At 46.2% G+C, this 25,065-nt stretch overlaps 1 protein-coding gene across 4 annotated transcripts in view; it reads right to left on the bottom strand.

Moving 5' to 3' along the window:
* Window positions 1–8,998: 8,998 nt before the first annotated feature.
* Window positions 8,999–25,065, bottom strand: part of Bend3 (BEN domain containing 3) — a 34,347-nt gene continuing 18,280 nt past the window's right edge. For 3 of the 4 annotated variants that reach the window (XM_047559752.1, XM_047559753.1, XM_047559754.1), the window contains one exon: window positions 8,999–14,644. In XM_047559752.1, the coding sequence (XP_047415708.1) occupies window positions 12,395–14,644 (2,250 nt within the window). In that variant the 3' untranslated portion in view covers window positions 8,999–12,394. Of the gene's footprint in view, window positions 14,645–23,449; window positions 23,514–25,065 lie in introns of all 4 variants that reach the window. The other variant, XM_047559756.1, reaches the window with a different exon arrangement.

Here is a 25,065-nt window from a genome sequence, read left to right as displayed (position 1 = left end):
CTGCGTAGACAGGCTGGTCTGTATGTTCCCGTGAAGTTTCCTAGGGTTAGGAAAGTTCAGCTCCAAGGACAGAGGCTCAACAGATCTCATCAAAATAACTAGCTGTGCCTGGTGCTTCTCTGTTTTTGTTGTTTCCACTGAGGATGGAACCCCGGGGAGCTCCAGCACTGAGGTACATCTCCAGCCCTTTTTATTTTTGGAATCAGGGTCTCCCTAAGTGCTTATGGCCTCACTAGGTTGCCTGACTGGCCTTGAACTTTCTATCCTGCCTCTGCCTCCCCAGTCACTGGAATTACAGGTATGTTACCGCCATACCTGGTGTCTAGGCTCTTATGTGCCCTCCAGGAACTCCTGAGACTCAAGGTAGACCGATACTCTGTAGTCCAAAGCAGTGAATGTTTAGGCCCATGAGTGTGAAGTCTTTCACCAGCTCATTTTTTAGAAGACTTGGGAAAATTGATTTTTATTTGAAAACTTAAAACTCTTAGGAAGAAGTAATATGTACCATGCAGTGTAACAGGAAATTGCTCTATTTTACCATTTGATAATTTAGCTTTACTAAGTCATAAGTTAAGAAAAAAGTATGTTTAATTTACAAAGCTTAGAATTACAATTTAGGTAATAATATGTTCATACTTTTTTCTCATCCTCTTTTTTCCCCTGACCATCTCCCTCTCGACTTCTTTTTGGAAAATGACTGGTAACCCTAAGAAGTCTTGGATGGTGAGGGGCAGGATGATCAAGGGGTTTGTCAGCATCCTGGTTTTCAGACCCACTCCTGCCATTAGCCAGTCGGGTTGCTTTTATCATAGTTGTACCTTACCCTCTCCGAGCCTCGCTTTCCTCACCGCTCGAAAGGGGATCAAGGTACTGAGTCAAGGTACTGAGCGCTCTCCTTTTCTCTCCAGAGGAGAAAGTCAAAACCTTAAACAAGATGAGGTGAGCTGAGCAGGAAGGGTCATTTGAAAGGCTGATTGGAGCTTTCAGTAAATAACATATCAGTTTAGATGCATGGCAAGTTTGACCCATTCCCAAACTGTTTTTAAAAATCAAACTAAGAAAAGGACACCTGTTGACAGAATGTTGGTGTGGTCATAGCACATGGCAGAACCTGGTTTTCTCATAGTTGTCTACAGAGCACAGAACTTCAAACATTTATAAACCAGTAGCAGAAACATAAGAGCAATTCATAAAGATTCATGGAACTCGCTACTCGCTCATTAACTTGACCCAAATGACAGCTGCCTTTTAATGTGGTTCTGGCAAGGCCTCAGTGAAAATGTGACCAACATAATGAAAAGATTAAAGAAAATACTTTGACATACTCTTAACAGTGGTTCTCAACTGGAAGTAATTTCCCCCCCACCGGGGACATTTGGGGTTGTCATGATGGAAGGAGGATGTGGAACATCCTGCAATCTACACACAGTGCCCACCAAAAAGGATGATCTAACCTAAAATGTCAACAGTGGCGAGTTTGAGAGACCCTGTTCTGATAGGATAAGAAAGGATGTGTACTTTAAAAATTATGTATATTTTTATATATAATAGCATAATATATTTTATGCAAAAAAATAATATATTTTTGGGTGGGGTGCTGGTGATGGAACCCAGGGTCCCACTCTACCACTGCACTGTAGCCCCAGCTCATGGTTTTAAAAATATGTAGTTCTTGCTTTCCCAGGAAAGTCTGAAAATGCTTCTGGTGTATGCAGTTTTTAAAGTTATGACTATTTTGGAAAAGGCCCATCCTGCCCTTTTACCAATAATGACAATTTTTTCAAAAAGAAATGTCTCCTCTTTAGGAAACACGATGCTTAATGGTATTTCCCTGCCAAATAATATTTATGTAGGTGGGTAGGCAATTGTTTTCTCTTTTAAGCATTTGGAGGTGGCAGGAAATAGACATTTGGGGACAACTTGCTGGGGAGACAGATATAGCTACTATTTTTCAAGAAACTAGAGGTGGAGAGATTTCAGCTTGGGGTGGGGAACGTATGTGCCATGAAGCCTCTGAAAGGTATGCAGTGCCTATTGGCCAAGTGAAACGATATTCCGCCGAAGTTCTACCTTATTGTGGTAGAACTTTAGCTTCAAAACGTTTCAAAAAAATCACTATCAGAGAATTTCCTGCCCACAACTTCATGAAGGGCTCCGAAGGGGCGGGGAGGACAACCATGAGTTCCCAGGAGCAGACTCGGGAGAGCAGGCACCTGCTCCCAAACCGCTTTCGGTGAGCCATGTAGACAGTGCCAGTCCACCACGGAGGGCTTGTACCTCGGAACTCAGGAAACACTGCCAATCAGGGTTACTTTTTGCCCTTTGGAGAAGCAGTTGTTAAACATTTACCAACAACACAAGAGTTTTTCCATTAGGAAAAATCTTGGCACCAGTGTCCACCCTCCCGGTTCTTTGGAGCGGTCTCCCTCCTTGCGTGCTTCCACAAGCCCTCCGCCCCGACTTGGCTGGCCATTCTACTGTGTTTAATGTGCACCTTTTTTGTTTGTATTCATCTCGTGGAACGTTTTGCTCTTCTGCATACGTGTTTTAAGTATCCTCAGTGCATCGTTATGCATCTCATTTTGTATCTTACTTCTTTCACTCAGAATGGATGGTAAGATCCATCCATGGCACTATAGCTACACCTAATCGCTGCTGCCTCAAGTGCATCTGCCACATCTTATCTCCTTGCTCTCCTAGGGACACTGTCCAGATCGTACCCACCTCCCCTCATCACAAATAACTGGCTGCTGACTCCCAGAACGTCTGACTGGCTGCCTTCCACCCGTGCCACACAGAAGCGCCTGCAGCTGGCCTCACCCAGCCCATGGCACCATCCAGCTTTCTCGTTTCGCCAGTGTAACACAGCGGGGAGGAGAGTACCTGTGACACACGCTCTTCTAAGTTCTCCTTTCTCACTCACACTCCCTCCCAGCCCTTGGACAGCTGCAATGGCCCCATCTATTGCTTGGAATTTCTCAAAATGCTCCAAAATAGGACAAAGCATTCTGAGTCTGCCACTTTACTGCTCCCTTCCCTCAAGACAGGCTTGCTGGCCCTTGTTTGTTTTAAAGCTTTTTGTTCATCATTATTGGTTAACAGACTGGGTGTGTACATCAAAAGCAGGTGGTCCTGAGGACACCCCAATACACTTTTTTTTTGGTACCAGGGATTGAGCCCAGGGGTGCTTAACCACTGAGCTACATCCCCAGCCCTTTTTTATACTCTTTAGAGACAGGGTCTCACTGAGTTGCTTAGGGCCTTGCTTAGTTGCTGAGGCTGGCTTTGAATTCACAATCCTCCTGCCTCAGCCTCCCGCAACGCTGGGATTATAGATATGTGCCACCTCGGCCAGCTCAATACACTTATTGATTCTATCCTGGAAATGTCAACTGCACTCAGAGGACCTTCCATCCTGAGACTTTATTTAGTTATTTATTTATTTGGGGTACTGGGGCCTAAACCCAGGGGTGCTTTACCACTGAGCCTCATCCCCAGCCCTTTTTACTTTTTAGTTTGGGACAGGGTCTCAATAAATTGCTAAGGCTGGCCTTGTGATCCTCCTGCCTCAACCTCACAAGTCACTGGGATTACAGGTGTGCAGCACTGTGCACCAGCACCTGAGACTTTATTCTTAAAAACTGGCGAGACTTTCCTAAAGACAGACAACTGAAAGCTCAAAGACTGCAGCCAGGGAAGAACAATGGGTATATAAAATGGCACTTTGTAGGCAGGCATAGTGACCCATTCCTGTAATCCCTGCAATCCAGGAAACTCAGCAATTGAGTGAGACCATGTCTCAAAAAATAAAAAGGGCAGGGGATGTAGCTCAGTGGTAGAGTGTCCCTGGGCTCAATCCCCAGTACTGCAAAAATAAAGAAATGCATACATAAATAAATAGTAAAATGGGCACTGTTTAGAGGTCAGGAAGGTAACATTCATTTCTGGGGCTGCACTCAGAGAAGTCACTATCAGATACTTCTTTACAGAACATTGAGAATGTTCTTTAAGATTGTAGGAGAAATCCTTTAACTCTCAATTCTGAGACAGAAATCGAAAGTGAGGCTGAAACAATTTGGGCCAACCTCTGGATTCCAGCAACACAATCTGTATTAGCTGCCTGAACCGAGGGCACCCATCCTGGGGGACTTACATATGCTGAAGAATGTGCCTCTTCCTGCGTGAGCCTGCGATGGTGCTAAGATGTTGGCTTGTCAAAACTAAGGAGTCAAATATCTAATGCCTTGTGTCAGAAATAGCACAAGCTGAATACCAGGAAGACCAGAGCTAAGGAACTGTGCAGTCAGCACTCGGCACGCTTAGCAACTGTTTCACTCCTGGGAGAAGCAGGGGAGTCAGGAAACCAAGCAGACCTGCAGGTGCGCCTCAGGCCAGAGCCCAGCTGATTCTATCTGCAGAGGCCGCAGCTGTCGGGACTGAGGGGAGGAAGCAAGGTCCCCATCTCCTTATACCCACATACACCTGGAAAATCAGCTTCCGGCAAGAGATGTCAGGTTTTTGCTGTTTGCTACCAGAACTTTCTTTCCAATGGGCTCAATTGGGCTTAAATACCAACACATGCGCTTGGGAGTCATTAGAATTGTAGCACAGGGCCCAATAGATAGCTAGTTCTCCACATACATTTGCTGAATGAATGACCCTCCTTAGAGGCAGACGTGATTCTTGCTGTATTCCTTATTCTCTTTTCTGTGGCACTGAAACGTTTCCTGGTTTTTTACTTTGTTCGATTTTTTTTTCTATAAAACCAACCTCCTTTGCTTGGCTCATCTGAACAGTTATTCTATATATAAATATATACATATATATTTAGTTGTAGATGGACACAATACCTTTATTTTATTTACATGTGGTGCTGAGGATCGAACCCTGTGCCTCACCTGTGCTAGGCAAGCGCTCTACCACTGAGCCACAAACCCAGCCCCCACTTATTCTATGTCATGGAATGAAGTGTTGCCCGATTAGAGAAACAACAAAAAGAAAAAGGATGTTTCCTAAGTCAAACCCACTGTCACTCTGTCACTAGGGTAGATCCAAAAGCCCAACGGTGGACAGTCATCAAAACCCAAGTTAAATCACAGGGATCACTAGGTAGAGAGATGAAGAAACTGGCTGCCTCTGTACAGGAGTGTCAGCACAGAACTCAAAGGCACAAACCTTGGAGTCAGCCTTCCCCCGCTCTGCTAGGTATCTGGCCTTGGCCATGTTATCAAACCTAGAAGCTTCAGTTTACCCACCTGTAAAATGGGTTTCTTTGGAAGAACAAATGAAATAACATAAGTAAAGTTCCTAGCACATCCTTGACCCCCATCATGGTACTCAAAATATAGGAGGTATTTCTGTAGTTTAAGGACCTGTTATTTAAGGACCCGTTATTTAAGGATCCATGGTCACTTCTGAACCAACAGTTGTCACACTGCGAGAGCTCCTAGAATAGGGGCTGTGGCACTGCATGTTCTCCACCTCTGTCAAGGTCACAGTTCACCATCCACAACACAAACACTTCATTTATTTATTGGTACTGGGGATTAAACCTAGAGCCCAGTACCCAAGGGTCTCTACCATTGAGCTACGTCCCCAGCCCTTTTAATTTCTTGAGACAGGGTCTCACTGAGTTGTTAAGGTTGACCTTGAACTTGTGATCCTCTTGCCTCAGCTTCTGGAGTAGCTGTAATCCACAGATGTGCACCATCAAGCCCAACCCAGACTGCTGAGAAGAACAAATTAATTCTTGCTCCTTAAAATCAATAGCCTTCTCCATACTGAATGTTCTGTCAAATGCCATTGTATTCAGCTGGTGCCCATAATAGCTGCTGTTGAAGCATTGTAAACCTGCCTCTTTCCAATGACTTCAAAGCTGACAACTCATTTTCCAAGCTAAATTAGTTAAACAAGCAGTTTTATGTGAACACAATAGAAACCACTCATTTCAGCTCGGAAGTTGTTTCTTGTGTGTGATGCTGGGGACTGAACCCAGGCCCTCACCCGTGCTAAGCGAGGGCACCACCACGGAGCTACAACCCCTCGCTTTTTTTTTTTTTTTTTTTTTGTACTGGGGGGATTGAACCCAGGGGCATTTAACCACTAAGCCATGTCCTTGGCCCTTTTTATATTTTGTTTAGACAAGGGTCTCACAGAGTTGCTTAGGGACTTTCTAAGTTGTGGTAGATGGCTTTGAACTTGCAATTCTCTGGCCTCAGCCTCCCAAACCATGGGATTACAGGCTTGCACCACCGCACCCATCTTGCAAAATTGCTGAGGCTGGTCTCACTCTGGCCTCAGCTTCTGAGTAGCTGGGATTACAGGGCTCAGACCTATTTCTAATAAAATGCCCTTCCATTTCGGTAATACAGCACATTTTTTAGAAGTGACTACAGTGCCCTGGTTCTCCCAGTGTGATCCTGGGACCAGCAGTCTCAGCATCACCTGAGAACTTGTTAAAAAACGCCAGCTCTTGGGCTGGAGATGTAGCTCAGTGGTAGAGTGTTCGCATGAGCATACAGGAGGCCCTGGGTTTGACCCTCAGCAACACACACACAGCCAATTCTTGGGTCCCCTCCCTAGACCTGCCATATCAGACTCTTTGGGGGTGGAGGAAGCAATGTTTTAACAAGCCCCGTGGGATTCTGACGCAGGTAAGCCTTGGGACTCACTGCTATTGTGGCCCCTGGTGGAATCCCACGGAAGGTCCTCCGAAAGCACACCCTCCCCCTAGCTGCTGAGGGCCAGCGGCTCCTCACCATGGTGGCCCCTTCTGGAGCACTGTCCTCGGCTGAAGGGCGCCACCCTGCCAGTTACCGTCTTACCCAGGAAGACCTCTCACAGTGACCACCCAGTCCCTTTATCAACTAGGGCAAATTCTGCCATGTAATCAGGTTGTAGATCCTTCCCGGACAAGAATACAGTTAGACTGCAGGCAGGACCACACTCCAGGCCCCCTCGGCCTCCTCCTTTGAGCTGCCCTGTCTGTCTCTGCCTCTCCCAAGGAATGCGATCTACAGCAGCTACTTTCACAATCTCCAAAAATGTACTCCCCCACTGTTACAGGACACGTCTGTCCACAGTCACTCCAACGATTTCACCCAGGGCGATTCTAAAACCAGCGCACCTGTATCTAACATCAGACCAGAGGGGGCTTAGAGGATGTGGTGAGAGGCCAACCACTGCCTTGAAATGGTTTGGGGATCTGAATCCTGATGTATTGTGGCTCGGGGGGTATTTAGCACCCACGATGGTGTGGTATAGGTTCAAATCCTGGCACCGTTCACCAGTTGTGTGTACTTGGGCAAGAAACCCACTTCTCCCTGCTTTTTCACCACAAAACAGAGGTAAGAGTGCGCACAACACCAAGCTTTGTGGGCCTTGGGCGAGATCGTATAAATACCATTGGGGTACTGGCTCTCCCCTGTTATCTGGGGACAATTATGCAACTTACCTCACAGGGCTCTGGGAAGGATTACAAGGCATCCTCCACGTATAGTTCTCAGCAGTGTGACTGGCATGTCAGCCCGCAGACAGTGACTGTTCCTTCCCCTCCCCACCAGGCACTGGGGATTTTAGTTCTACCTGGAAGCTTCCTTAAAGAGTCCACTGCACCTCACTATTGCAAAGCTCATCATTGGAGTGGAGTTCTTATTTCTGAGAAGTAGAGCTCTTTAATTATGCATTCATCTATTAAATAACTTCAAACTTCCTTTTTGGTAGAAAACAGACACCCGCAGCCAGAAGGGGCTTTAAAATTAACCTTCTTAGCCAAGTGCAGTGGTGCATGACTGCAGTTCTAACAGCTCAGGAGGCTGAGGCAGAAGGATCACCAAGTTGGAGGCCAGCCTCAGCAACTCAGAGAGACCCTATCTCAAAGTTAAAAAAAAATTAAAAGATCTTACGGGTGTATCTTAGAATTGAACCCAAGTTCAATCCCCAGTACCACACACACACATGTGTACACATGTACACACATGCCACGGGCCCTGCCCACAAGATTTACAGAACAGACATGTCAGTCAAATAGCTTCTATGACTATCAAATCAGAAATAAGAGGCGGGGAGTGTAGCTCAGTGGTAGAGTGCATGAGGTTCTGGGTTCAACCCCCAGCAACATAAGCAAGCAACTCACCCCTGCCCCGAAATAAGCACACTTACAGTAAGAAAAAGTTCCAGTTAGGAGCCATAATCTGTGTACATTTTGTGATCCTCGGGCTTATTTCTACTATAAAATATTGAAGATTATTTATTTATAGTTAGCCAAAGACAAGAGAACATGAGGGAAAACAGGGTTTTGCTATCAAAACCACGCATTTTGCTAGGCACGGTGTGACATGCCTGTAATCCCAGTGGCTTTGGAGGCTGAGGCAGGAGGATTGAGTTCAAAAGCAGTCTCAGCAATTTAGCAAGGCCCTAAGCAACTGCACAAGACCTTGTCTCTAAATAAAATACAAAAAATGGCTGGGGATGTGGCTCAGTGGTTAAGCACCCCTGGGTTTAAATAAAAAAAAGTGCATTTTTTTGTTATCACTGAGTTTTTAATAACACATTAGCTTTGATGAACTCTATCCCATTTAATCAAAAGTGAATAAAAATGAGGTTAAAATTAAGTGAAGCTCTGCTAGCTTGGCAGGGCTGACCTGGCACCTAACCAGGGAAGTTTAAAAAAGGTCAAGTGAGTTTCCCACTGTGTGGCCAGGAAGTGGTTTGTGTAGAAGCAGGATTGGAGGATTTATTTGGTGACTTCTGTCAGTCAGCGGTGGCCAAACCGAAAGCCTGTGAGATGCCCCCCTGACACCCACAGAGTGGAAGCCTAAGGGGCTGAACCCCCAAAGAACATTCATGCTCTCCCCTGGGAGGTGGGCAGGGGGCCACACAGAAGGACAGACAGACCAAGACATGTTCTAAGAGGCCGGTGCCTCAAGGAAATAAGATGTTAGGAGACCACAGTTTTTCTATTTTTAAAACATTTTATATAACTCATAAAACAGTGCTTGTATAAAAATTCACACAAAGTTGCTAGAGAGCATACAATTTCCAAAAATGTCCTGGGTTTTCGTTACATTCAGTTTTCTAAAGATGCACTCAATTCAATGGTAATATGCAGACGTTATGCGATATTTCATTATCTTTGGTAAAACTATTCTCATTATTTTGTCTCCTCACAGTATTAACTCTGATATCCACTTTGTGCAGGGTCTGCTCTCACTAGGATGTCAGAAAACATTAAGGCTGGATCTACAAGAGGCAAGTGTTCCCAACAGCAGGGACACCCCTGGCCCCCACCCCCCCTACAGAATCATCACAGCCAGGCAGGGCAAGAGCTCAATGACCTCCAACCAGGGGTCTTGAGAACCCTTCTCAATCAGGCAAGAAGCAGCCCCTGGGGGGGGAAGGTGGAAGCTGAGGCCATCTCTACAGGAACCCAAGCGGCCATGCTGCGGTGTGGTCAGGCCAGAACTCTTACCAATCCAGTCACCACTAAGTAGATCCCTTGGGTGGTTGATAATTGCTGCTGATATGCCCCCTAACTTGAAAGGAAAGCAAGGTTTGGAGCCAACACTGAAGGGGGAGGGGTACACTAGTGCTAATGACACCAGACACCACTTGATTCCCTGTCAAACTTCTGTCGTCATGTCGACGCGGCCATGTGAACTGAAGCAGGATCCGAACGCTTAGTACATTCATGACTATCTTCATACATTCTTCAACAACCTACGAACAGAGAGAACCATGACCACTACCACCTACCGTGACTTACTATCAACGTCAGAATGTGTCTGTGCTAATTCTTTAGTCCTTGGGATACAAGGCAGAAGATAATCCAAAACACAAACAAGTAAAAACCAAAGAATTTAGATGGGGAGAAGGATGGGGGGATGCCAACAGATTTTATGGAACACATTAAGTTCTGAAAAAATAAGTATTTTGTACTTTCTATTGCTTCATGTAAAAAAAAAACATGCCCACCGGAGCTGCCTGCATGGATGCAGAAGTGAGGACCCCATAAAGACAGAACACAGTCCAGGGGGACAGGAAACAGCTCCCAGAGGGTGTCCACCTCTCTTCACTGAAAGGGACTGTAGGATTTGATGGAGGGGAGGCGGGGAGAGACAGGACACAAGAAAGGTATTAAGGAAACCACAGTTTCCAAAAATTTAACATGCTCTGGGTAACAAAGAGACATATTTAATTTCTAGAACCTGTTGATTTTGATAATGTTAAGCAAACAGGAATTTTTAAAAAATTAACAATTGATTGTGCTTCTGAAGTTGCAGGGTTACATTCACCCTCTAGAAAGCAGGGCAATTTTCACATGGCTTGGAATCCTCTTGGATACATCCTAGAGACCAGAATAAATTCCAGGGGACCCCCAACCAGAGGGGCCGGCAGGAGAGTGCCACAGCCATCTTTGGGTAGGGTGCATGCACGTGTATATGTGGCGGAGAGTCTAAGGCAGAAAGAAAAGCCCAACTGAGCGGGGAAGTGAGTCTCCTGGCTGCCCCATCCCTTCTTTCCAGGCACAAAGGCAAACTTGAATTCACTGAGGTCCCCTTCGTCTCACTTAAGTTTTCTAGTAAGAAGTGTGTGTGTTTGCATGTGTGGGTGCGTGTGACAGAGTCATTAAGTTCCTGTGCATTTTTCATTTCCAATAATTCAGGTTTGCAGTTTTAACAGAAATAGTCTGCAAATGACACCAAAGAGCAATTTTTAAGCAGCTCAAAATTCTATGTTATATAAACAAATGCCCACTGGGTGAAGGCAAAAGTACGTCATATAGCTACTGGAACTAAAGTTCTTTACTGTATGAGGAAAATTCACAGGTTATTTCTATTATTTCTGCATTTGAAGGTAGCAAAGTACAAAACCATTAGGACATTAAATCTGTAACGTCCTCAAGGTTTTATGACTAGGCGGTGTGAATCAATTTCCCAGGTCTCTGGTAAGATGCATTCAGTTCGGGTTAGACTGCTTCCTTTCCTTCTTCACCTTTTGGCCCCCAGTGTAGGGCAGGTAAAAGTTCTGCCTTTAAAGACTTGACCTTCTGGGAAGTTTCCCAGCTGGTGCTGCTGGAGAGCAAGCTGCTGACTTGGAGCCATGTGACCTTCCCCATCAGAGGGGAGGGGAGAGGTGCACCTAGAAGACAGGGGATGGGCCAGGGGTAAGATAGGAGAACCTTTAGGGGTTCCCAGGGGAAAACTCTGAGTGGACCGGGGAAGGGACATGGGAGCCCCACTTGAGATGACCTGTGCCCTTTCAATATCAGGTATCCCCAAGAGGGTCCCAGGCCTGGGCCTGCCCACAGGAGCAAGGATGCCTCGCTAATGGGAGGAGCTAACGTTGAGGTCTGGGGAAGTCACCACTCAGCTCCCAGACCTAGATTTTGTACAAATACCCGCACAGAAAGTAAACAGTTCTTGGTGAACCCAAAGAAGCCCACCCTCCAATCCAACAAGAAGCCAAATGCTCACACATATTATTTTCCAAGGAAACGAATCTGCCCCTCCAACCAGCACCCAGTGTGGAGAGGGAACAGGGGGCCATGGAAGGACATAGCTCAAATGAAGACATTGTGAAAGTGTGTTTCCAGGTCTATCTACATTCATATCATCATCCAGTGTTCTCATCTACAGAGTGAGCACGACAGTCACCTTCCTGGGCACCACAGCAGAAGGGGAATCTTGCATGTGGTCAGAAAGGACTTCATGCTATTCCTATTCCAACCCCTCTACTGCGGTCCAAGGGGCATCTCGACTCCTCCAAAATCACATGTCAAAGACAAGGTCAGTAAAATCAGTTTCCATGCCACCTGCAGCTATGATTACCCATCATGCACAAACATGGCACTTCTAAAAAATTCATAAATCTCTGAAATCATCTTTTAAAATCCCAGCAACTGAAGTTATCTTACAGTACTTCATCTCAAATACTTAAAAAGATTTTCTAAGTAAATTGGCCTCCAAAGAGCCCAATGATTTTCTTTAAAAAAGGGGTTCATTTTAATTAAAAAAAAAAGAAAAAGTTAAAAATGGAAGATGTAAAATGTGGGGAGAGGAACAGAAGCTGCTTAATTTGCATTTTGGATTGTGAGTGGCGGGGGAGGGCACAGAAAGGAGAGAGGACCTATTCCTCTAGTCTGGCTGCTCACAGCCTGGCTCCCCCCAAACTCCAGCTGTGCCACCAGGGAATACAGGACGGTCAAGAGACCAAATTCAAGGCTGCTTTCTCATGGGTGGGTGGGTGTCTACGTGTGCAAATGTAGGAAGCCACTCCCCACTGACATAAGGTGCCTGTCTGTGGATACCATACACATGCTCCAAGTGACTCAGGCCCAAGGGTGCCCATCGCTCGGCCTTTCATGACCCCAAGTCTCTGGGCAGCCCACGGGCCGTCACTTTTCCACTTTCTTGGCTTTCTTGAGGATGTCACACTTTTTCCTGTTGGGGCGGCGACACCGCTCGTCGATACTGGGGATACATTCATAGTGCCACACCTCCTCCATCTTCTCCACGGGGTACACGGCCTCCACATAATGGCGGATGAGCCGCAGTCGCGTGGGGTCCAGCTGCTTCTTGTTGCAAGCCCCAGAATGGTTGTACTGCAGCCGGAGGTTCTCGGCAGTGAAGAGTTCAGGGAAGAGCCTGACCAGGAGCCGGGCGGCAAAGTTGCCCACGGAGAGGCTCTGCTGCACGATCTCACGCACCTCCTTGTCCGACAGCAGGTAGGGAGAAGGCACGGGGAAGTCGGGTGAGGGGACCACCAGCTCGTCCAGGGGGATCTTGCAGAAGTCCTTGCTGCTCCTTTCAGGGGGCAAAGGGGGCCCCTCAAACTCCTCTCGGAACCTCTCGGGGTTGATTGCATAGCTCGCCAGGTCTCTGCACTCAGGGCCTGGCACGTGGACCTTGCGCTGCTGCTGGTAGGAGCGCCTCTGCTCCGTGTCCCGGCGCCTGCAGCGCTCGTCCAGCTTGCCCACGAACTCCAGAGTCCAGACGCGGTCGTTTTTGGCCCGGGGGTAGAGCAGCTGCACGTAGTGGCGGATCAGTTTGATGCGGGCAGGGTCCAGCTGCTTCTTGCCCAGCGAACCGCTGCAGTTGTACTGCTTGCGCAGGTTCTCGTGGGTGAAGAGCTCCGGGAAGAGGTGCACCAGCAGGCGGGAGGCGAAGTTGCCGATGGACAGGCTGCTCTCGTAGATGCTGCGCAGCTGCTCCTTGCTGAGCAGACAGTCGGCGCCCGGCACCTCGAAGTCAGGCTGCGGGATCTCCAGCTTGTCGAAGTCAATGGGCACCAGCCAGATCTTCTTGGAGCGCCTGCCCGGCCTCTCGCCCTCGAAGCTGTCCTCCACCTTGACCACGGAGAGGTCATCCGGCAGGCTGGAGGAGTCGTAGCAGTCGTCCCGTGGCGTCTCGCCCTCGCTGCCTCCCTCCAGCCCCAGGCCCTCCAGCTCGTCATTGATGCGCTGGGCGCACTGCTGCAGCCAGGCCTCCTCTTCCTGCATGTCGGGAAAGTAGATCTCTGTGTAGTTGCGGATGATCTGCAGCCTCTGCGGGTCCAGCTCCTGCTTGCCGCCATCGCCGTAGCAGCTGTACTGCTCGCCCAGCTTCCGGTGGTCAAAGAGCTCCGGGAAGAGCCGGTGGAGGAGGAAGACGGCAAACTCGCCCGGCGAGGAGGCTTCATCCAGGAACTCGGTGAGGTCCTGCGTGTCCACCACGTGGTCTGAGGCGATGGTGCTGCTGCGGTCCAGGGACAGGGCCTCCTCCTGGTCCTTGCTGTCCAGGAAGTGGCCGGCGTCCACCTGCTCAGTTTCAAAGAAGCTGGTGACCTGGCCCCCTGGCTGGCTGTCCTCCATTTCCCGCTGGGCCCAGAAGCGGCTGAAGAAGTCATTCAGCTGCGGCAAGCACTCGGCCTGCCACACGGCGGTGTCCTTCACCGAGGGGTAGTAGACCTCCACGTAGTTGCGGATGAGCTGCAGGTGCAGCGACTCCAGCTTCCGCTTGGCCGCAAAGCCACAAGCACTGCAGCCGCGGGAGAAGTCCACGTCGCTGAAGAGCTCAGGGAAGAGCTGCACCAGCAGGCGGCAGGCCAGGTCACCGCCTGACAGGCTCTGGTCCACGATCTGCTTGAGCTCTGCGGCAGTGAGCTGGTACTCCGGGGGCGGCTGGAATTTGGCCACGAGCTCAGAGGGGCTCACCTGCTTCTTGATGCGGCTCACTTCCAGGGAGAGCAAGTCCACCTTGCTGTGCAGCTGGGACATGTTGGAAGTGAGAGTGTTGAGCATGTAGAACATCTTCTGGATCAGAAAGTAGATGTTGGGGTCGCCGTCAGTGGTTGCTCCCGATGCGCCGCCACAGTCCCGCTTCTGAGGGTCGTTCAGCAGGCGCAGAGGGGAGGGGCTGTTGCTGGCGTTGGCCTTCTCGAAGAGCTCATAGGTGTTGAGCAGGTCCCCCACGGGAGGGTTCTTCTTCTCCATGATCTTGTGCGAGATGCCATAGAGAGGCTTCTTGTAGGAAGGGGCGGTGGCATCATTGCAGGGCTCCTCCTCCGCCGGCCACACGGAGCCTACGTTCCTGCCCCTGCCCGCCTGCTCTCCGTTGCCCTGGCAGGGCGAGCTGTTTTCGCGGTTCCGCATGCCTGCGAGGAGTGCCTGGAAAACATGAAGTGATTCCCAGAGTGTTAGGCGGGTGCTGACTTTCCACACTGGGCTCAGGTCTGCCACATGGTCTGCTACGGTCAATGCTGCCTCCCCCAACCACGCTGCGGGTGCCACTACACACACCTGCACCCCAGGGCCAACCCTGCTGGCTCTCCCCAGTCTCTGAGAAAGGGCTCAGGCTGGACCCAGCAAGATGCATGCTCCTTCAGGACATCAGTGCTGGACTTCCTGTCCACAGGGCCCGACAGGAGACAGAGCATGGGTGCTAGCAAGGCCAGAAGAGAACTCTTCAAGGGGTGGGAGGGAGACCATGAATAGAATATGAGGAGGGAGAATATGAGGATCTCCAAAGATCCCAATGCCTGAGGCCAAGCTCCGTCCCCATCTGGGAACCCAGAGTTCCTACCACTCTTCTCATTGGTTTTTAGGTTCTGGATGTTTTAAGAGATTTACTTCTCTCTGTATGCAGATCACTGGTGATATGTTACAAAGATTCAAAAGCAATTTGACTCATTCAACAAATGATTCTGAATAATATCCATATGCAAAAAGAATATCAATTTTAATTTAAACCTCATACTATGCACAAAATTAACTCCAAATGGATCATGAACCTAAATTAAAAACCTAAAATTCTAACATTTCTAGAAGAAAATTTATGAAAGTTCCTTTGTGACCTTGTTTTAGGCCAGCATTTTTATAGACAACACCAAAAGCATAATCCACAAGAGAACAAATGTACTGGACTTCAGCAAAAATAAAAATTTTAAAAACTATAAACAGCTGGGAGCTACAGCACACACCTGTAATCCCAGCAACTGAGGCAGGAGGATGACAAGTTCAAGGTCACACTCAGTATAATTAAAAAGACAATACCAAGTGCTGAAGATGATGGAAGGAAATGAAGCTCTCACACCCTGCTGGTGGGGACAGAGTGATGTGACCACTTTTAAAAATAGTTTAGCAGTTTCTAAAAGAGTCAGTATACATGGACCATATAATCTAAGTATTCCATTCCTCAATATCTGTTTACCAAGCAGAATAAGAAGCACATGTCCATATGAAGACTAGTACACAGGTGTTCCAGGCAGCCCTGGACAAAAACTGCAAACGACCCGAGATTTTATCAGCAAGTATATAAATAAACTAGTCATAAATAGAATACTATTCAGCAATAAAAAGCAATAATTAGAGTACTCAGAATAGATCTCAAAATAACTATGCTGAATGAAAGAAACCACGCAAACAAAAGAAACCATATTGCATGATTCCATTTATAAAAGATTTTAGAAAGTGCAAACTTACATATAGTGACAGAAAGCAGAACAGAGGTTGCCTGAGGGTGACAGGGAAGATACAAAGGGACACGAAAGAATTTCAGTAGGTGATAGATATAATTATTATCTTAATGTGGTCATGGTTTACTGGTATACGTACACATGTCAAAACTTATCAAATACTTGAAAAGGTACTATTCATTGTATTTCAGTTATATTACCTAATAAAACCTATTTTTCACAAATGCTGAATCTGACCCAGAAACTTACTGGAATATGTTTGTGAGGGTTTAATTAAGCAGGAGAGCCAATTAGTGAGCACTGGTAGGTGTCAGGGGAGCGTGCAAGATTGAAGCACAAAGCCTACGCTTCCACTGACACGCACACGCCTCAGGCAAGTGAAGACCAGACAAGAACACCGAGCACACCTGGGTCTGGCCTAGCGCAGTGGTGCTTCAACCCTAATGTCCACATGAATCACCCGGGTTCCTGTTAGAGTGCAGACTGAAAACTGTGGGTCTGCATTTCTAACAAGGTCCCAGGTTGGAGTTCACTTAAATTAATGAACTACTTTTTGGATCCTTTTATCTTTTTGTTTTATTTTGCTATGTTGCCCAGGCTGGCCTTGAATTTGTGATCATCCTGCCTCAGCCTCCTTAGTAGCTGGAATCACAGGTATAAGCCACCATGCCCAGCTCTGGACACTCTGTTTGATTTTTTTAATTAAAAAAAAAATTTTTTTTTTTTTTTTGCGGTGCTGGGGATTGAACCCAGGGCCTTGTGCTTGTGAGGCAAGCTCTCTACCAACTGAGCTATATCCCCAGCCCTCTTTTATTTTTTTAATTTTTAATCTCGGACACTTTTTAGATAACAGAATCATCTGACTCACAATAAAGGCTGTTTTCTCCACTGATTACAATCATGCCAAAGAAAGGCTACTGTACTCCCTTAGGAATCTGAACATGAATGGATTCACAAAAGTGTTTTAATTACCCCATGGAACTGGCCAATACTTTTTTCATGGTGGTTTGTAGAGGCTAAGGAAGGGTCATGTCTCAACTTCCTGTGTGTATCTCAGGTATAAATAACAGTATCTGTTTTGGAAAGCAGAAGGGCTTAATAATGAAATAATGTCCATCAAGCACTGAGCCCATGGCTGGGTCACAGTAAAGCTTAAACAGATATTTATTACAATGGTATGATAATGGGGGGCGGGTGGGAATTAATCCTCAGTTCTTTACTACTGAGCTATATCTTCAGTCCCTCTTATTTTTTGAGACAAGATCTTGTTAAGTTGCTGAGCCTGGTTTTGAACTTCTGATACTCCCACCTCAGCCTCCCAAGTCCCTGGAACAACAGGATTACTATTTTTTTTTTCTTACTATTTTTTTAGTTGTAGATGGACAAAATACCTTTATTTTATTTATTTATTCTTATGTGGTACTAAGGATCGAACCCAGTGTGCTTTTAGGCAAGTGTTCTACCACTGAGCCACCACCCCGGCCCAAGGATTACTATTAAACAATGCTACTCATAAGCCACAGCAGAGGTATGTACCTACTGTGGGCCTTTGGTTAATTTGTAAAAGGTTACTCTCAACCAATCAATGGAGGACTTCCCTAGTGCACTCAGTGTCAAGCTCTCCAGAAAGCACTTCTCAGAGGTCTGTTTGCCCTGAGGGCTGTGGAGGGGAGCTGCACCTGGTAATTGAGCTAAGGGAGGGATTTTAAATTCTTTACAGTTCTTTTATTCTGCTATCTAGCAGAAAGCAAAGGATTATTATTATTAAAAAAAAAAAAAAAAAAAAAAAAAAAAAAAAAAGCCAGGTATGAGGGTAAGCACCTGTAGTCTGAGCTGCCAGCAAGGCTGAGGCAGGGTGATCACTAGAGCCCAGGAGCTTGAGACCAGTCCAGGCAACACAGTGCCCATCATTAAAAAAAAAAAAAAGAAAGAAAGAAAAACAAAAACAAAAACAAGAAAAAAAAGGAAGGAAGGAAGGAAGGGAGGGAGGGAAAAGGAAAAAAGAAAGTAAAATAGCAGAAAAACACACACCCCAAACACCCCAGAAACAAGGAAAGGAAGAGGTGGAAAGAGCTAAAAAGTTTACCCATAATGCAATGTGGGTTTTTTGTTTGTTTTTTTCTTTTCTTTGGTACTGAGGGTTGAACCCAGGGGTGCTTAACCACTGAGCCACATCGCCAGGCCTTTTTCTTTTTTTTACTTTAAGCAAGGTCTCACTAAGTTGCTGAGGCTGGCCTCAAACTTGCAATCCTCCTACCTAAGCCTCCCAAGTTGCTGGGGAGATATACGCCATCATGCCCAGCTTGCAATGTGCTTTGAATTGTGGGTCAGTATATGATAAAATTGATCTGGTGAATCATGACCAGCACAAGAAAAAGGGAGCAAAGAAGTAAAAAATAAAAGAGAGGAAGAAAGAAAGAAAGAAAAAAAGAAAGAAAGAAAGAAAGAAAAGAAAAGAGAAAAGAAAAGAAAAGAAAAGAAAAGAAACAGGGCATTGGACAAAGTAAATAAATTCAGGTAAGTTTTACTTCATTTCTCTGCATGTATCTATATATTTACATACAAATACATGTGAGCGGTACTGCTCTGAAACTGGATTTATTACTGTGGGTTACTGCTGAAAGGCACTGCCCTAAAAAAATCAGACTGTCCTTGCTAATTTCTGTAGATGAAATTAGATTAGCAATTTGTTCACTAGAAGTTCTATTACATCAAAATAATTTTGGAAGTTCTGTGGATTAGAAGATTATGATATGGTTTTACCACTACAGACAATCTGATTTTATAATGCAATAATTAAAAATCATAACCAACTTAGGAGTAATTTTAGAAAAGGAAGGTTTCTTTACAAGTGGTACCAATGGTACACTTAAAATAGGATTTCATGCCAGGCACAGGGGCACATGCCTGCAATCCCAGAGACTTGGTGGGGACTGGGAGGTGGTCAGGGTAAGTCAGGAGGATGGCAGATTTGAGGTCAGTCTAGGCAACTCAGCAAGACCCTGTCTCAAAATAAAAATAGTAATGACTATGATATAGCTCAGTGATAGGGCAACCCTAGGCTCAATCACTAGTACTGCAAAAAAAGAAGAAAAAAAATTTAAAATAAATAAATAAAATAGGATTTTGTGCAGAAAAAGACCATCAGAAATTCACATCCATTTAATTAGAGTGCATATTCTAGAGACCGGCCCCAATGACTACCTAACATGGAAAATAAGTACTGGTAAAAGTTACTGGGGGGACTAACTGAATTCCAACAACCAATTCATGTTTTTGGACTCCCCCACATTCCTAGTGCATACAGGAGGTGAGAGTATATCTGAACTAGAAGTCTCCTCTCTAACTCCAATATTCAGTCTTATTAATACAACTGTTTCTGATTGCACTGAGCATATTAGAAACACTGTTGTCCGCATCAACATTTTTGACGGAACTGTTTGAATAAAAAATATTACAGTCCCAGTAGAGGGCAATGTTCTGCACTCCCAGAAACTCTGGACACACAATTCAACATAAAACACAACACAAGTACCAAAGAGAAGGTTCTTAGACATCCCCACACTGGTGTCCTGTCAACTCAGTGCTCCAATTAATTCCACAAATGCTGCCAAAGCCACGACGGGCTGGCTGCATTTGCTGCCGATGATAAAAATCTCTGCTCAGCTGTCTAGGAGTATCAAGAAATCTCTAAATCTGTGCTACTTGGCACCGGGTGTCTGGTTGACACAGTTCCCAATTCTCCGAGGCTTATCTTCCAACCATATGGGGACTCTGCTGCATAGCTGAGGCTCTGCAATGCCAGCCTCAAGTCCGGATCATGATCCGGGCCTTCCTTTCTACCAGGAGGACCCGTAGACTCACAAGGGAATGCCCAAAACTCTCAGCCGGAGAACAGAACTGAGAAAAAAAAAAAAGCTGATGTTGCAATACAATTAATAGAAAGTCTAGGGGAGATTCCAGGTGTTCATGCCCAGCAACATCCCAGGGACTGGGTCACCATGGAGATGCTGTATTAGACATCTTCATCAGGCCCCCAGATCCAAGAGCAGTCACGGAATTCAGTTCAATGACTGATGAGGGACTAAATGGTGCCCAGAGAGGCAGCAAAGTGGAACACCAAGAAAGCGGCATGCCTTTGGGAGGCAGGACGTCTAGAATGAATGTGCTATCGAGGGCAGGCCAGGAGAAAAGGCAGCAAGAGGGCTGGCATCACTCTCCTGGCATGACTGCGGTGACGGTGATGCTGACCTTTTTCAGTTTCAACAGAATTCTCCTCCTCTTCCTCCTGGATCCAGTCAGGAGGAGTCCTCTACCGCGAGAGCTGCTCAACAGTCTCCTGCACCTGGCAGGCACTGTGCAAGACCCTGGCACATGGGGAGCAAGCTGGCTGCAGTCTCTCCTCTCATGGCCCTTAGCCTCTGGGTCATCTTTACCCTGCCAACAGTATATGGTGAGGATGAAGAATGTGCTAAGATGCCAAAGAGATGAGAAGGGGGGCGGGGATAAAGCAACTGCAAGAAAAGGAAAAGAGGAAGAACTAAGAACTGCAGAATATCACTGCATCTGAAGTTCCTCAGGGGTCTTACAAACTCCCCGCCAGGCCTCAGCACTGAGTGCGCAGTGTGAAATGCAGCAGGCTCGGTGGTGCCAACTTCTCTGAGCCTTGTAAACATGGGAATGGCCACAGTACCTGTCTGCTGGGGTTGCCACGCGGCTTCTTAAGCATCGCCAGCTGCTCCCACAGTCACTGACTTAGGAGGCATTCAGTGCACTGGCACTGCATTAGTGAGGTGGCCTTTCTGTTCTCCAATTGAAAAATCGACCATAATGGCATTTTAGGATTCAAACAAATAAGCAAGCAACAAAGAAACAAAAAAACCAGAACAGAGCTAACCTCTGCCTGGCACAAAGCTCCTGAACATCGCCATCACGTCCACAAACAAAAAGATGATTACCAATAAAAACTTTGGCTACTCACCTCCCACATCTGCTGCCTTTGGCTATGCAGCCCTTTCCAGGGGAGGTGCCAAATAAGTCTTCGTACAGTCTTTTGTTAGACTTTCTAAGGGAGGTTTTCTTTTCTGAGTGTGGTACTAAATGTCACTCATAAAACCAGCTGTCAACATTGATAGAAATGTGAATGTGGAACACCTTAGTATCAGGGCTACCACTCAAATCCTTGCCCCTCTGCCCTCTTCCCCTGAAGTGGAAAAGAGAAAACAGGTGCTCTAGGCCCTGAGCTTGGTGGTGCGCAGGCCTGGAGCATCCTAGAGGGCACCCATGGCCTCTCTTGACAGTCCCATGCCAGTTTCATTCTGATAAATGTGGAAGGAAGCAGGTGAATACTGGTCTCAGGGTGGGGACTGGAGATAAGGCTTCTGGGAAGGCAAATAAACATTTCTGAAGGCATGGGGCAGGCCACACCAGGCTCCTCACTGTGCACCTCACCGACTCCACAAGAAGCCAGGGAGGTGGGCAGCGCTATCATTCATCACAGTGGAAGTAGCTGAGCCCTGGAGGTCACAGAACCAGCATGTGCCCCCTTATCCGACTCCAGAGTCTCTGCTCCTACTGATGCTAACCTTGATGGGGAGATGAAACAGAGAAGGTGACAAGCAGACAGCCAGGGTCTTCCTTCCCGACCCCGGAGCAAGGCTGCTCCCCTGGCCTTCCAGCATGTGGCTTTAACTTACCTGTCTGAGCTGACTCATCTGTCTGGAGGACACATTGATTCCTTCCTCACAGGCTTGTGATAGGAATTAAGTGAAAAAAGAAAGGGAACAGGGCTATTTACCGGCTAGGTACTAAGAGAATAGCTGTTAATGTACCTTTCCACTTTTTTTTTTTTTTTCCTTTGGTGCTGAGGATTCAACCCAGGGGCACTTTACCACTGAGCTACACCCTTTTTATTTTATTATGAGACAGGGTCTCACCAAGACTGGCCCCAAACTTGCAATCCTCCTGCCTCAGTCTCCTGAGTTAATGGGATTACAGGCAAGAGTCACGATGACCCACTTGCCACCCTTTTTAATGATCACTCCTTTCAGCCTCCAGGTTTCTTCTGGCTTACCAGAGTGCCAAATGTGCCAAGAAGGCAGTACATACACCCTGCCTCAGCCCTGCCACCATGTAGAAGACTCAGAAGACCTAGGGGGGACAATGAAAAAGGACTATTCTGTTTACATTAGACAAGTACTATTTTGAAAAGTCAACGCATACGACAATTTCATGAAAGCCATGGATTGTTCTAAGTCCCCAGGATTCTGAGACTTATCGATTTACTGACATGTCTACCTAAACTTTTAACAAGGAAATACTGCTTTGAATGTTCTACAAGGAGTTTAATAATTTCAAAAGATTTCTATGTTTACACTATTTGTACAGAACAAGGAAGGAGGGCAGAGATGTCCTTTCTTTACATACACTAAGAGAAATTAAGAAAGTAAATAAAATACCCAAATAAAATCCGGCCTTAACATATCTTTTCCACTTCGGACCTAAAGGGTTAGAACTGCCTTCTGTGTCCAACCCACTGAAAAGCAATCACATGTGACCATGTAGTATAAGCAGATCAGACAAGTCATAGCAGAAGTATTCAAATGTACTCTTGGTTCCCTTTCCTCAAAGCATGTCAAAATGCTATGCCTGAAGCTCCAGCCCATCTTCTGCATCCCACCCACACACTGTCAAGAACACTATCTGCAACCTTCACACCATTCAGGTGATGCAGAACATCTCTCCACCATAAACCCAGACTTCCAGCCTGATGCCAGAGCTGTTCTGAATGGTTTCGTACTGAAGAATTCAACTAAAACACTAATTATAAGAACATTCCCTTCCCTTTCTGCCCCAAGAATAAGAAGCAGCTCCCTTCTCTATGCTCCTGTTGTGACAACAAAAATGTACCACGTGGAAGAATGAAGAGTAACATCATTTGTACAACACAGCAGCAGGGCCACCTCGGGCTGCCCACAAAGGCCCACCTGGCCTAAGACGTTCAGAACCCCTTGCCGAGAGCTTGCTGTTCCTCACCGTGATGGGGGCCAGCATTCCTTCCCATCCTCTGCACTGAGGGCTGGCTGCTCCTTCCATCAGGAGGTAGAATCTACTTGTCCACCTTTGAGTCTGGGGTTGGCCATGTGACTTGCTTTGACCTGAGGCCCCTGCAGATGTGATGCAAGCAGAGGCTCCACAGTGTTTGTATCCAGAGCTGCCCTCCCCAGCCCTGGGAGCCCTTTCCTCATCATGTGAACAAGCCCAGACGGGCTTCCCAGAGGGGGAGATGTGCACAAAGGGAAGCTCCAGTCACTCCTGCCCAGGTAGGCCACTCCAGGCTCCCCGGCCCCCGCCCAAACACATCAGGCCACCTCAGAAGAACCACCACCAGCTGATCCACAGAGCGATATGCAAAAAAAGAAAAAGAAAAAGGCGGTTGTTTTAAAGTACTAAATTCTGGGTGGTTTGCTTCACAGATCAAGTAAAGTGATACGCTCACCTTTATCTTCCATTTCCTGAACTCTAGCTTTACTTCAACCTTGAAGCAAGTTGCAGAATTGAGCCTAAGCAGAAATGTAACATGACACACAGAGAAAAATGGGTTGGTTTCATTTTGCTTTGTTGATTGAACCTCGCACATGAGGAAAATATTTCCAAGTGTTCCCTGAAACTTCTCCTCAAACTTCTCAACACTGTCAGAATAACTTCTAGGACTCTAGCCTAGGCACACTTGTACAAGTGACTACATTTAGGTATATGGATGGTCCTTGTGGCATTATTTGATATTTCTAAATATCAATCATTAGGAAAAAGGATAATAAATTATATGATCTAAAATAACACAAAAGAAAAAACAAATGGTTAAATGTTTTTTCAAACAAGCAGTCAGGGAGCTGAGTTTTTGGTTTTGTTTGTTTTTATTTATTTATTTTTTTAGTTGATGATGGACCTTTATTTATTTATTTTAATTTATATGCAGTGCTGAGAATTGAGCCCAGTGCCTCACACATGCTAGGCAAGTGCTCTACCACTGAGCCACAACCCCAGCCCCGGAGCTGCATTTTAAACCAGTCATTATTCACTAGAAACTGCCACTCAAGCATGAAGTCCTTCCTTAGCTTTGAGGGTATACAGTAAGGGGCTGGTATAGGCAGCCAGAGTCAAGGGGTGGGGGGGATATTTCTAATTATTTCTTTATTAAAAAATTCTCAAAATATTTTAAAAATGCAACTTTTTTGCTGCGCATTATAAAATGTCTTGCTCAATTATTACTCAAGTAAGCCAAAAAATGGAAAACCCAAATGTCCATCAGTTGATGAATGGATAAACAGAAGGTGTCCATACAACAGACTATTATTGCCCAACCATAAAAAGGACTGCAGTGGTTTCAGGATTCTGGTTCTGCATGTAAATAGCTTGGAAGTCTCCACTCTATCCTCACAAGTAAAAACCTCAACAAACTAAAAAAAAAAAAAAAAAAAAAAAAAAATCAAAAATTTTCTTAGATTCATAAGATAGGTAAGGTCAGGCTGCTGACCCCAAAATGGAGAGAGAAATGAATGAATACAGAGAATCACAACTTCCCAGACCAGACACCCCATAGTGGAGACCTCCAAGTCTGTCGGAGCTGGGGCAGGGAAGTCTGACTTGTAATGATAGGTTGCTGGAGGCCCTGGGTGGACAAGTCCAAGAATTAAAAACTCCAGAGGCCCCAGAGAGCCCCCATATTTTTCTGACTTTACCTTCAAGAACTCTACCAGGTTCTCAGAGTGACTATTTGAGAAAAACTCTCCCATACCTTGTGTGGGAAAAGAGAAGCATTTTGAAATACTCCAGAGGATTCCATACTTAAGGAGATCTGCCCTCAGGAAACTAACCAGTGCCTACCCTGAAGAAGTTTTATCTGAGGTTATCTGACCTGAGGGAAGGGAGATACCAAGTCCAGCCCACACCAGCCATCCAGTCCCAGCCAGGGAGGAAAGGAGGAACTAAAGAGAACAAGTGAAGTTTACAGTCCAGAGGCACAGGTCTGCTGAAGGACACAGACAGAGCCATAGGGCTGCAGAGCCTTTCCCTCCTTCCCCTCACCACCACCTATTTATAACAGCTCCTTTT

Source organism: Sciurus carolinensis, chromosome 7 (genome assembly GCF_902686445.1).
Source record: "Sciurus carolinensis chromosome 7, mSciCar1.2, whole genome shotgun sequence".
NCBI lineage: Eukaryota > Metazoa > Chordata > Mammalia > Rodentia > Sciuridae > Sciurus > Sciurus carolinensis.
This window is presented reverse-complemented; position numbering and strand designations above follow the sequence as displayed.